This window comes from Colobus angolensis, unplaced genomic scaffold (assembly GCF_000951035.1).
Source record: "Colobus angolensis palliatus isolate OR3802 unplaced genomic scaffold, Cang.pa_1.0 Scaffold56, whole genome shotgun sequence".
NCBI classification, from domain to species: Eukaryota; Metazoa; Chordata; class Mammalia; order Primates; family Cercopithecidae; genus Colobus; species Colobus angolensis.
In genome coordinates this window covers 8,419,967-8,433,711 of record NW_012119154.1, presented here as the reverse complement: position 1 = coordinate 8,433,711, position 13,745 = coordinate 8,419,967, and the positions used below count along the sequence as shown (strand labels likewise).

Sequence of the window (13,745 nt, the reverse complement as noted above, 5' to 3'; positions counted from 1 at the left end):
GAAAAAAGAACATTTCAAATATACTGACTACAAAAAATACATTTATTATTTGGGTACTAAATTCTAAATTGTTGTTTTGACTTACAACTATTTAGTTCTCAAATAATGAAGAAATTTGTCTTATCTCAAGATGTCAAAATTCTCAAAGTGGATTTGAATTTGTTTCTGGAAAATCCCCAAAGCAACTCACATATTTTATGTGCCTGTATACAAAAGTACTCTCTCTCTCTCTCTCTCTCTCTCTCTCTGTCTCAATCTCTCTCTGTCACACGCACACACACACCACACACACAAACACACGCCCCTTAGACAACAAGATATATTTGGACAATATTCAAGAATGTGTCTGATTTTAAAATAAATTTGACTGTTGCTAAATTGTAAATACTAGGAAGTATTTCTGAAGTCTCTACTTTTACTTCAAGTAGCAAAACAATACATTTAAGCAATATTTGAACCTGTTTGAATAACTCCACTACTTAAATAATAATTGCCAAGGAAAGTTGCTTTGTTAACTCCGTTTTCAAATTATGAAGAAACTAAACTAAAGACCAGCTATGAAAAAGATTAGAGTTCTGTAACATAGTTTCCTTATGCTGGATTCTTTGCATTTGTTCTCTAATTGATTTAATATACTGTAATTATCATCTTATGAAAGAATGATCTTGTGCCTCAGCCATTTGGGCACTGGTAATGATCACTTGGGGATCTGGAAGTACTAGATGGAGGTCCCCTGAAGTGTGCTGGCTTTATGTTTGTGTCAATAGAGGATACAGTAATAGTCTCTTTAAACAGAGTCAACCCCAATGATCCCTGCCATTTGATATTCACAACCTTGTGTGGTACTTCGCACACTGTTCCAAGGTTGATCTGAGTGTCCAAGACGATATAGCTGGGGAGACATATCATTTCCAAGATTAGGTTATAAAAGACTGTGGCTTCCATCTTGGGCTCTCTCTCTCTTTCTCTCTTAAATCACTTTCCTCAGGGGAAGCTAGTTGCCATGTCAAGAAGACATGACATGTCTTTCCTCAGGGGAAGCTAGTTGCCATGTCATGAAGACCAAACAGCCTAGAGAAGCCTACATTGTAAGGGACTGAGATCTCTAGCCTATAGCCAGTGAAGAACTGAGGCCTTCCAATAACCATGTAAGAGAGTTTGAAAGCAGATAACCACTTGATCAAGCCTTCAGATGATTGCAGCCCCAGTTGACAGCTTAACTGCAACCTCATGTAAGACTTTGAGCTAGAATCACCCAGCTAAACCACTCCCAGACTCCTGATCCATAGAAACTGTGAGTGTTTTTTGTTTGTTTTAAGCTGCCAAATTTTGGAACTTTTTGTTATAAGACAGTAAATAGCTAACACATAGAAAATACCAGTGGTATGATTGCATATCTCTAGCAGAACTATACAGATAGAGAGAAAGACAATGGGTGTTTCTTGCCCTCTAAGAGAAAGGGTCTTAACCTTTTAAGGGTTATGGAAACTTGTAAGAATGTGATATACAATAGGCACCATTTCTTTAAAAAATGCACACATGTTCATGAACATGATTTGCAAATGATGTCTGGGATTTCACTGAATCCTTCAAGCCCTTCTATAAGTATAGTCTGGGTATCTGATGCCAATTTAAACCCCTGCCCTAGGATATCAAGTTAAAAGGCATGCTAGAAACAGGCTGGTCCTCCACTCAAATTAGTAAAGCCAGAAAAGCTGGCCACTAGAGAGGCTACCAAAGGGTCTCGCATCTCTATTCCTACAGAGAGAAGAAGCCACAGCATTTTAAAGAAGGTTGCCAAATGATTTCAGAGATTAAAAAAGCTATGGCAATAGCTTGACATTTAAGCTTTCTCACATTTAAATGTGCTTTTATTTTTTTAAAGACTGTTGATACAGCATGTGGGCACAGATGCTTCAAATAGCAACACTTGCCTAAATGTTTAACCCAGATCCCCAGCTGTTAATCTCGTTAACAAGGTTGTAGAGAAATGCAAAGAATAAAGAAAGTCATGCAGACCCTATCTCCCTGTGACCTCTCTTTGGACATGAGGGTTGACAAATGAAATATGCAGCACAGGTGTCATCTTCATGACAGACAGGCATCAGTGACAGACTTTCTGTCACCTAGCTGTCAAGTTTCTAGCAATGTGACACAACTTTAAAAAGAGCATAATATTGTTTGTGCATTTTATGTGGGGTTTGTATTTTCTTTTCAACATAACTCATTCACAAATTACTTGACCTGCCAGGACCAGAGTGTGAGGGAAAATGTATGTGTGTGTGTGTGTGTCTGTGTGTGTGTGTTCGCGCGTGTGTGTGTGTGTGTGTGAGGAGAAAGAGCAGGAGAGAGAGAATAAGAATAAAAAATGAATTACCTTTAAAAAAAAATTATCTCTATGAAGCTCTATGAAGGTCTTCAGACAGGAAAATGCTACTTCCCAGGCCACTGGAGGCATCCTTATTCTATTATGATTGGAATAGATCCTCTCATAACTTCATTCTTGTATCCACCAAACACAATTAAAGGCCCACCATATGTCAGGCTGTGTTTCGCATTATCTAAAATTCTGACCATAATAAAAGTCTAAGTAGCCTACCCATACGCAGAGTCTTCTAAAATTGCATCCAGACTTCCAACTATGGTAACTTCCATCTCTCTCATTCTCTCACTCTCCTAATTTCAGAGCTCTTAGCTGGATTATCCAATCATCAAAATTCTATTTCAGTGTGTTCAAGAAAGGTGGCGGGGGTTGTTGGGGGGTGGGATACAAACGTGAAAGAAGTGCAGTGGTGGAGGAGGTTGAAGCTCCCCTGCACTTTCATATTAAAGGAACCAGCACCAGCTGGAAGATCAGAGAAACTGGCTTTGGCCTGAAACTTTTCAGGACAGCAGTCTTCCTCCAAGTCAAGCACTGAAGCCTACTTCTCTGGGCTGGCTTTGTGGGACCTCCAGAAGCAGATCATAGCAGGAGATCAGATATTCCACCAGACTCAGCAAAGCTTGCAGTGTTGGCCACGGAGTCTTACAAAGGAGCTCACACTTCTACTTAGGCAGGGTGAAGAACCCACATCATTTGAGGAGGTTGCTAAATGATTGCATGGAATGAAAACGCTATGGCAGTTGCTTGCCCTTTTCCTTGCATTTAAATCCAGCCTCTATTTTTTTTTACCTTTTAATGTTTAATTAATTGCATTTTATCTGGACCATAGTGGGTAAAGATAAAAAATTCCAACCTTTTTTTGTTGTTGTTGGGATTTGTTTTATGATTATTCCCTTGACAAACTGATCACAGATCTGATTTGAATTGAGGAGAAACATAATCTAACTTTGGTGTAATGAAATGCCCATATTTGCTAAGAACCCAGAAAATACTCATTGTATATGGATGTGTGTGTGAGATAAACAGATTCTTTCTTCTTTGTAATTCTTTCCCCTGTACAATGTTGTTATTAGAAAGAAAACAACACTAGCTAGGTAGTCTGTTGGCTAATGTGGAGGTGAACGCATTTCTTCAAATCTGACAACCACTCTCTGTACTTAAGGTCTATATCACTGACCAAAATCATACCTTTCTATGAGTCCCCACCAGTCATATCCTAAGAACATGCCCAAACCCTTGGCTAGGTTTCTATCAGTTCCCTGAACCAGATCCTCTTCCAAAATCACCTCTAGTTTTCTTCAGTTTGATTTGTTCTTTGGCTCCAGGCTTTTTCTTCCCTGCCACCTCACTGTCTGGGAATGAGGAAGCCTTACTGCTGATGGAAGGAGTGCACTAAAGAGGCAATTAAAACAACTACTCACATCGTGTGCAAATATTCTCTCCCTCACTCTCTGATATTCCTCTTCTCTCTCTTCAATTGATTTACTTCGTCTGTCATCTCTAAATGGATGCATTCTGTTTTGCTGAACAGAAAAAAGAAATCAGGAGGGTTATCCAAGTTGCGTTGTTAGAAATCTGCGGTTAAGCAACTGTCAGCTAAGAATAATAAATGTTCACTTAAACAAATGGAGCCTGAAAAGTCTTATTCTCTCTGTTCCCTGAGGAGGCTGTGTTGGGTGCACGTACCAAGTGTGTGCATGACATGCAGTAATGAGAGGTGTTTGCTGCTGCTGGTAGGTTCCTCACTGGATGCAATAGCACAGGTGTTTCTAAATGAGTTCACCTCACTGTGCCTCAGGTATTCAGCCAATTCACATACATGGTGGCTCATCACTGATGGACTCTGTCTCTCTTGCTTACCTGTGTGGTTCTGACTCCTCAGAAGGAGGCAGAATGCTGGTGGAAAAAGAGGAAGTGGCTAGTTCAAAGTGGCTGAGGGAAGAAATCATTTTGAAAGCTTGGGGACTGGAGAAAAAGCAAGTGAGCAAAGAAAGTAACGAACAGAAAGGAAGATGTAGACACTATCACTTCACCTGCTATTTTGTGTTATTCATTCAGTGACTGATCCTATGAATTGCATTTAGCATAGAATGAATGACCTCAGGTTTACAGGCTAAAATTTAAAAACCTATTTGTTGACAAGAGTCAATACCAAGTAATGCGTCAAAGAACCCAGCATGAGGACTGTTCTTTATCCTATTTTCTGAACTACTTCCTGAATCTTAAGTCTCCTTCCATCTATTCTTTCCATTCCTCACAAACTGCTCTGCACTAACCACATCCATCCATCCATTCAACAGACACCCACTAAACATGACACAGGCACGTGTTTCATAGTCAACAGGAGCCATGGTGGAGCTTGATGGTAGTGGGAGGAAACGAGATACAAATGATGAACAAGTTTTCAAAAAGTGCGTCAGAGATGCACATACTGGCTGAATGACTCACTGAGAGTGATTAAAATGGTAACTTGAGATGCACATTGTCTTACCTTTAAAAATTCTAAAGCAAAGTCATTTTCAAAAGAATCTATTTTGATTGTCAGAGACACAAAGTATAATTGTAATGGCATTTATATGACTTTCTATTGTTATTATCATTTAAAAATTTGTGGGAATTTTTTTTGCCATTTACTTAGCTTTCTTCTAGTCACCGTGGATCCCACAGCCCCCATCTAAAAAAAGAGATTCAGTAAAGCCTCTTTACTCCTGACCAGGTACCACAAATAAGGCTACTCTAGAACAACATAATGTTTTGTCACAAGCAAAATACACGAGGATAAAGTTCTGCTACACTTCATGCAAAACAAGCAGACAATTTACATGGACCATAAAACACGGGAAGGAGAGGGGATAAAAGACTAAAACATGAACTCAATTCTTTTCTGTGAAGACTTATTTTAGGATAGTTGCAAAATCCACCTGTCCTCACCATAACAAGGTTTGTTCTTTACAGCTACACCGGTTGATCATCGGTCCGTATTGATAATCCAGCTCAATTTGTGCACAACTGAAGGACAAAGCTGTAGGGAGTGGAACGACTGCCATAGTTACACAGACATCTGGAAATGCGACTGACAAAGCTTTACTCCACAGCTCGGAGCCTGTGGCATCCCGACCCCCCCAGACATGCAGCAGAAACTGCGCCAAGCACCACCCATGCAGCCCAACATAGAGCCATTGCTAAAGCAACCAGGACTTTTTTTTTTTTTTTTTTTGCTACCCATTGAATGCCAAAGGGGGAGGCAAGGAGGAGAAGGAGGTTGGAGATAGGACAGCGGTATCAGAGGCAGGGGAGGATTGGAGGGAAGGCAGGGACAACAGAGGGACGACAAGAACATCAGTCAGCCCACCTTCAAAAACAACAATGTCAGCCACTCTCAAACTTGAGAACCAACCTGATTGTCTTCTTTATCAATACTAGAGTTATCTCGCTTCAAGATAAACCGCTTCTGGGATTCTTCACCTTTTTCATCTTTTAAATGTTCACAAAACCTTTGCTCTGGTCTGCCAGCAAAGTAAAACATATCAATAAAAAAGTTTTTTCCCCTTGTTTAAAGTTATTTCTTAGTGTTGTTCTTCCCCCACAGTGTCATTTAACTTAAAAGTTTACAAGTAGTTTTGATATTAGAGTTGCTGGCAATATACAGGTAGGTAATGATATGTCACTTCACATGTTGTTAGAATACTTTTCGTTGTTTTGAATTTGGGGTCTTGTTTGCTACATGCTGCTCATCACGGCTGAAATTGAGAAAAAAAATTTAAAGGCCTTCCTGTATATATTGTATAGATGTTTTCTTTAGTTATTTTGACCTCTATTATTCCTGAATTCCAATAACTTCCTGACCATATTCTCAAACAAATATACATGTTTAGAACTTGACAGTAACACATTAATTCACCAATGTCTGGAAATCGACAGAATATCTTCTATCACATCTTCCCTTTTAAGAGTCTTTGGACCGTGCAGTGAGGGATCACTTAAAAACTATTTTCTGTCTCCTCCAATAACAAACGCTCTGGAATCTGACTCCAGTAGACTCTGACACCCTTGACCATGTCTTGTAAATCAGTTCAGTAATTGGACAAACTGGAGGTATTTAGTTTAAACAACTTAATGGCTGATTAGCATGGGGAAAATGCTTCAAGCAGTTACACACTATTGATTAGTCAATTGATTTTTTTAGGTCCGCTTAATCATTTGGTATTATTAAAGGAAAGGGCTCCACTTCCTTGTTAGTTTCCCACAGTTGTCATTGCAGACCACAGAACTCAGTGAATGATCTGGACTTGGGTTCATCCACAGAGGAAGGGCTAAAACGTTTGCTTCTGAGTTAGACAGTTAAAATTTATGACGCTCATTAAAGGGTCTCTGTCATATCTGATGTATTACTTCTGAAGCTAGAAGGTTTGCTGTCCCTGCTGGGTTCATTATGCTTTGAGTCATTAGGAAGCCACTCACAGTGTCTGTTATGTAATGTGAGTGACCAGTAATTAAGAGAAACTTATCATTTACTCCTAGCTCCAAAATAAGCAAATAGCACTTTGAAAATAAAGAAGCTTAAATGTATAATTCAAATCTTGATGAGAAGCATTTTTTCTTTCCTTAAATATGTGTACATAAATTGTAATAATATTGATGAGCAGACAATAGCAAAAAACTGGAATAGTATCCGTTAGAGTTTTGTAAACTGAGTATAATTTTTGGAACATGGTGTCAATATCTTATTCAATCCTTACAATAAAAGTTTGGTGCAGAAGCAAATATTTTTTGCCTCTTTTAAAGACAAGGAAACCATCCCTCCATGCTTCTTTTGATTTTACGTTTATGAATTTGCCCAGTAAGCCACAGGCATCACACAAGCCTGGTCACATCCTTCCAGAGACTCAGTTTTGTTCCTCTGTATTGTACACAGTGGGCTGAAGACTCTCAAACCCAAAAATAAAGAACCAAAATCCTCCAACAAATGATCCTAGTTTTCAATGTAAATGTTTTCCACCAAACTTAAAATGTAACCAAAAACCTGAAAGTGCTAATACGACACATTGAAATCAGTATTCTAGAGAAGTAAACTTGTACTTTACAATGAAAAGGCCATTTACAGTAGAAAAATTAAACATGTTTCAGTGTAGCATTGTCACAAGACACTTCAATTTCTTATTACACTGGAAAGATATTACAGTGTAGACTTGCAGGTCCCTATAAACACTAGCAATTCTCCAGATTTTTTTAAAGCATTCCAACATTTTCAACCAATACTTATATGTTGTTACACAGTTTTTCTCCACAGCAAGTGAAATTAGGATGCTGACTTAAATACAGATGTTGATTGTATCAATACTATTTTGGTGTCTTCTAATATCCCTACGCTCTGTAATCTGATAAACTCCAGCTAAGTGAAATGATTTACTAACTTCTAAATTTACAGAAATTTTGTTTGTATTTGTTTATAATAGTCTGTAATTGTCCATTTACAAATAAAATGATCTCAGAATGTGGACTTTCTGATTCATGAGCATAAAGTGAATTTGTTATAGATCAACTTATTGAGGTTGAAAAGCATTAAAGTGAGATTTCAGCATACAAACCAGAATTAGAATTTAAGTTTTATCTCAGTACAGACCTTGTCTTTTTTAAATACTTAAGTCTTAGTGCCTAGAACCATGCCTGGTACCTGAGAGGCATTTGGCTGAATAAATAAATTAACCAATGTATAAACAAATGAACATTTACCACAGCTATTCATAAATCACTATAATTCAGGGACAGATAAAAAAGTCACTTAATAAGATATAAAATTTTAAATCCTATAATTATAAATCAGAAGAGAAGTTGGTTAGTAGGAGTATACATTCAAATTTAGAACATTAGTAAGATCTTTAAAAATCAGATTTATGTTTCAATTTATATTGACCAAAATTAATCATGTTACAAAACCAAATGTTTTTGTTTGTTTTAAATCTGAGAGTGTCTCTTGGGAAGACATGGAAGTGAAAATGAAAATTTTGACTTTCCTAGTTTTGGAACTTCTCAGTTTCAAGTGTCATTGTAACTCTAAAACAGCTATTTAAACATTATTTTAAAAATATCATTTCCATTTCTTTGTGGTAGTCATTTATTTGTTTTTCATATATTTAGAAAAAAATGCATCTACAACATAACTAAAAAGTAATCGAAAGGCTTATTCTAATTAATAATGTAAATATTGTTTAGAGCAAAAATATTTCCCACTGATACAAATTATGCAAGATACATACTTAATAACTGCATTTCAACCTTAGGTTTTTTCAAATACTGGGATATAATAGTTCAAATTATTAATCCTTTTATATTTTTCCAGAAATATTGAATGATCATAGAGTAAATATTAGAATTTTGCTTAAAAAATCAAGTGAATCTAATAAAATTTTTCTAGGTTGATTTTATAGAGAATTGTTTATGATTATAGCACTAAAGAGCAATTTGGCAGTTTAAACTCATGCAAACTGAGGCATATACCTGAAGTATTGCAAGTGATTAAACTAAAAATTACTGGTAATGTACCATTATATTATAGCTTTGAAAACTGAACTCCCTTTCACAGTTAATTTACCACCATAGCAATATTATTTCTAAGCAATAAAATGAATAGAACTAAAACAATGTATTGTAGACCTTTATTTAAAATGGTAATGGGTAACTTTTAATGTATTAATATGTGAATGTAATTGGATGAAAGCATTCTCAAAACTGCAAAAGGTTGTGGTATTTATTAAATCAATGATGACTAGACTTTACTATATATTTTACAGCCCTGCATCATTCATGCCTAACTTCTTTTTCTGGTAGATTTAAGTACATATGGTATTACTTCTATCTTTCTCATATTATCATCAAAAAAGCATGGAAAATAAATGTAATGGTCATTCTCGGTGAAAAATACTTTCTTCTTCTGAAGGTAAAATATGTTTTTCCATAATTTGTAGCACATAACTACTGTGAAACTTATTGTTCATGTGTAGTGAATAGCACTGGCATTTCTGGTCAATTTCTTGGCAACCCCAATCAAACCTTTGAAAAGCAGAATTAATTCTTCATTGTTCCTTAATTAGGCATAGTTCATGAATTGAGAAACAGTGTGGCTGAGTGAAGATAATCAAACTCTTGTCTTCTAGTCATTCAGTTCCAATTTTAGTTTTTTTCCCCTCGAAGCTTGAAATAGATGAGTACCTATTATTATTACTGTTTTTAATCTTTCTTATCTTGAAGTATTTTAATAATTTACCTTACTGCCAGGTTCTTAAGACCAGATTTATCACTTTTCTTCCAAATAGTTAACCTTAATCCTTCCCTTATTTTCCAAACATAAATGAAGAATTTAATTCTACTGGATATGTAGAGTCATAGAGAGAAGTCTTGAATTTCACCCTGAGTAACTGAAAGGTTACTTTCAGTTATATTATATAACTGAAAGGTGGTTATCAGTATGCATGTGTATCTCAACAAATAAAAGTTTCTATGCACAACAGTATAAAATATGTTTATGGTGTAAGACACCTATCAAAAGCATTTTAATAGTCAAACAAATTAGAGAAATCTAATGACACAGTTCCCTTAATATTTCAAACATTTTCATTTAAAATATGTACATTTTGGTTGTATTTTATTGAAAATAGGAAAGTCCTATGTTCTTCTTTTTAAATAAGTGTATCTCACAATTTGCATTATCAGTTTGTCATTTTATACCACTTCATTTTCTTTTAAATGAGACTATTATACCTTATAAACTTAATATGTGCAGTGCTAAGTAGCCAATGTTCTTTATTAGCATCTTTCAAACTCTTGTTCCAAATTTTGTAACATCCTTGGAAAATTCATTTTATTTTTCTCTGCTTCTATAGTGTACTGTATATATAAGCAGAGGCATGCAAACCAACTCTTTGACTCTCTTTTAACATAAGACTTTTCATGAACAACAACATTAAGCACAACATTTAAAAACAACATGCATTTGTAAGACATCTCTTACACTGGCACCTCTGCTCTGGCAAACAATTTGGCTATGTAGATTTGGAGACTTAAACATTTTTAAATGTTTTGTCTTAACAAAGTGGTTCCATTTTAAATAATGAATCCAAATAAAATAATAAATGAATGCAGAGTTCTATCATTCACAACAGCAAAATAGTGAAAAATCTATAGTAGATTAGGTAAGCAATTTAAGGTATGTAATGTATGATATGTGGCTCTATAAAATTATATCCAATAATATTGAGTAACAGAAAAGCAATTAAAAACGTAGATATGATTTGATCATATTTATGTTGAAACTATAATATATAAGGATAATAATGCTAGGAGTAAGTATGTCTCATGGTGGGATAATAGGAAATTTTACTTTAAACCTTTTATATATTTGTGATTATGAAAATAATTATTATTTTATAACAACAAAATAATGAAAATTATTAGCTTAAAAAGATAGAAAAACAATTCAACAACTTCGTAGTGGTTTGCACCCAATTACTGTATAATAGATAATTAAAATATTCACATACTTTGGATATTTAGAAAATATTCTTTCATAGCATATATTATTACAATCACCTAAAATAGGCATTAGATATTTTGTTTTGTCAAACCAATTCTCGATTCTTCCACTGCACTGCTACTTTTAAAAATATCAGATTTTTCTTTTCTTTTTTTTTTTTTCTGAGACGGAGTCTCGCTCTGTCGCCCAGGCTGGAGTGCAGTGGCGCAATCTCGGCTCACTGCAAGCTCCGCCTCCTGGGTTCACGCCATTTTCCTGCCTCAGCCTCCTGAGTAGCTGGGACTACAGGCGCCCACCACCACACTCGGCTAATTTTTTGTATTTTTAGTAGAGACGGGGTTTCACCGTGTTGACCAGGATGGTCTCGATCTCCTGACCTCGTGATCCTCCCACCTCGGCCTCCCGAAGTGCTGGGATTATAGGCGTGAGCCACCGCGCCCGGCCAAAAATACCAGATTTAATTATGCTTCCTGCTTCTAAGGCCCTCTAGTATATGTAAACCACTCCTACCCTGCCACTCACTCTTTTTATTGCTATGTCCTTTTTGATCTATATGTATAAAAACATCCATTTACTAATGATAATATAAGGATAATAACTAAATAATACTGTCCACTCTGAAGATCCCTTTTTTCATATCTATAGGAGAATACTAAATAATGATATTATAGAAAAAGATTACAAGGATAAGAAAAAAAGGGGAAAACATGAAGTTTTAAAAAGGGAAAGTAATCACATGCAACTAAGACCTGGTATATTATATACTAGGTTTGTGAGCTTGATTATCTATATTGAACGTGGTGTTGACAATAGCACATAACAGTCACACACGTCAGATAGATATACTTAGCTTAACAAAACAGACTTATTTCTTCAAATTTACCTACACATTTAGAATTTCCACAAATGAAAAATTATGTCTACAATAGAAAAATTACTTTATAGAATGACAATTCTAAATGATATGCTGATGATCTTATATGAATTATCTGTGAAATACTGTGCACATATATTTTAAAATATGAGGATAACATCAAATATATGCCTAGGTTCTTGAACTTATCAAAATATTTCAAGTTTTACATGGAGATCATTTTACAGATTGGCCACTATGTAAAACTTGAAATGTTCTGGATTAGCCTAAAATTGATGATTCCACCAAATAGCAACCATTGATTGATTCATCATCAATCTCAATCATGATTAAGATTTAGGATTAGCCTAGGACAATTTTAGGCTCCTTAAACTTTCAAAAACTCCAGGGTACATGTACACAGCGTGCAGGTTTGTTACATAGGTATACATGTGCCATGTTGGCTTGCTGCACCCATCACCTCATCATTTATATTAGGTATTTTCCCTAATGCTCTTCCTCCCCCAGCCCTCCACCCGTAGACATGTACCCTAGAACTTAAAGTATAATACAAAAATAAAATAAAATTTTCAAAAACTCCAGTGGTATCTTCTAAGTAAACCTATAAACAAATAATCTAGTGTTAATCTACAAATGTGATATTTGGTTCAATATATTTGATCATGTACTTCTCTCTGGTGCTACTTTGACAGAAGAGCACAACACTTTGCATGCTGAATTCACTTCCAACACTGAATTTATGATGAGTGATTTCTTCTTCGGCTCCAGGGTACTAATTTCTTGCAAGTTTTCTAATCTCAGGCTTTTCTTATCAGTGGTAATAAACTGAATAAAATCAGGGCTAGATTATTGGTGTACTTTTTTTTTTCTTTAAATTCTCCATCCTTCCATTTCAGTGCTACAGTAACATTAAATGATAGCAGCATTAACACATAAAATGACTCAAAGTTCCACTCCCTTAAAACAACCATTGAATTTTAATACATAACCTAATTTCTTTGTATGAAATGGACATGAACTAGCATACTGTATTTGAAATAGCAATAGTTTCAATAACTAAAATAGTTTTAAGAATACAGACATAACACTGAGAAGCAAGCCTAAAAACAGTTACGTCTTTTCAGCTCTGCAGCTTACTGTGCGACTTTTCGCAACATACTTAACCTCCCGGAGGGAGAGGGCTGTTGTTTGGTTTCTTGTAAAAAAAATAGAAAATACAACACTTAACTTGCTTGGGAAGATTACACAGATGCACAATAACGCAAGTAAGCTACCAAGCCCAGTGCTAGGCACTAGTAAAGCCCTTAATGAGTTTTATAAACTACTGTTACACCGTTCATATTTTTTTGAGTAGAAAAAATCTAAAGGCACAACAATGATTATTGATCCAAAATTTTCCTTAGCGTTAACCTTAAGTAGGATAGATATAATCTGTATTATAATACTGAAATAATGGAGTGATCTGTGTATTTCCAAATACGGTAGTCATATTTTTCTGAAAGTGATATTTCCTTTGGAAACTGTTGAATATAATTGTTGTTGTTGTTGTTTGTTGTTTTTCTTTTTTGAGACAATAGGCTTTTCATTTATATATTGTGATGTTGTATAAAAAAAATTCCATTGAAGCCCATATGCAAATACAGTATTTCAATCCCGATGAAGGCACAGTTACTAGTGTAGTTTACTTGATAGAGAATTGCCAAATATTTTTGGTACGTGTAAATAAAAGCTATATATATATATATTTTTTCATTTTCCTGGCTTGAAGCCCAGAAAGTGGGAAGTGAAGATTGGGAAGTTAAAGGCTAAGCTCCTCTGAGAATTCTGTGGTACCTGAAGGGCTGTACATTGGAAGAAGTCAGGTTGTGGGATAAAATGTGTTACATAAATGTGCACTGCTCTTGATAGATTCCAATTTATTGTTTGAAGAGTTGTACTGAACATTAAAACACGTTGTT

At 35.4% G+C, this 13,745-nt stretch overlaps 1 protein-coding gene across 2 annotated transcripts in view; it reads right to left on the bottom strand.

Moving 5' to 3' along the window:
• ARPP21 (cAMP-regulated phosphoprotein, 21kDa) overlaps positions 1-13,745 on the bottom strand; it is a 157,816-nt gene that overhangs the window by 83,468 nt on the left and 60,603 nt on the right. For both annotated transcript variants that reach the window (XM_011961568.1, XM_011961569.1), the window contains 2 exons: positions 5,781-5,889; positions 3,805-3,906 (listed from right to left, as the gene is read on the bottom strand). In XM_011961568.1, coding sequence (XP_011816958.1) covers positions 3,805-3,906; positions 5,781-5,889 — 211 coding nt within the window. The remainder of the gene's footprint in view (positions 1-3,804; positions 3,907-5,780; positions 5,890-13,745) is intronic.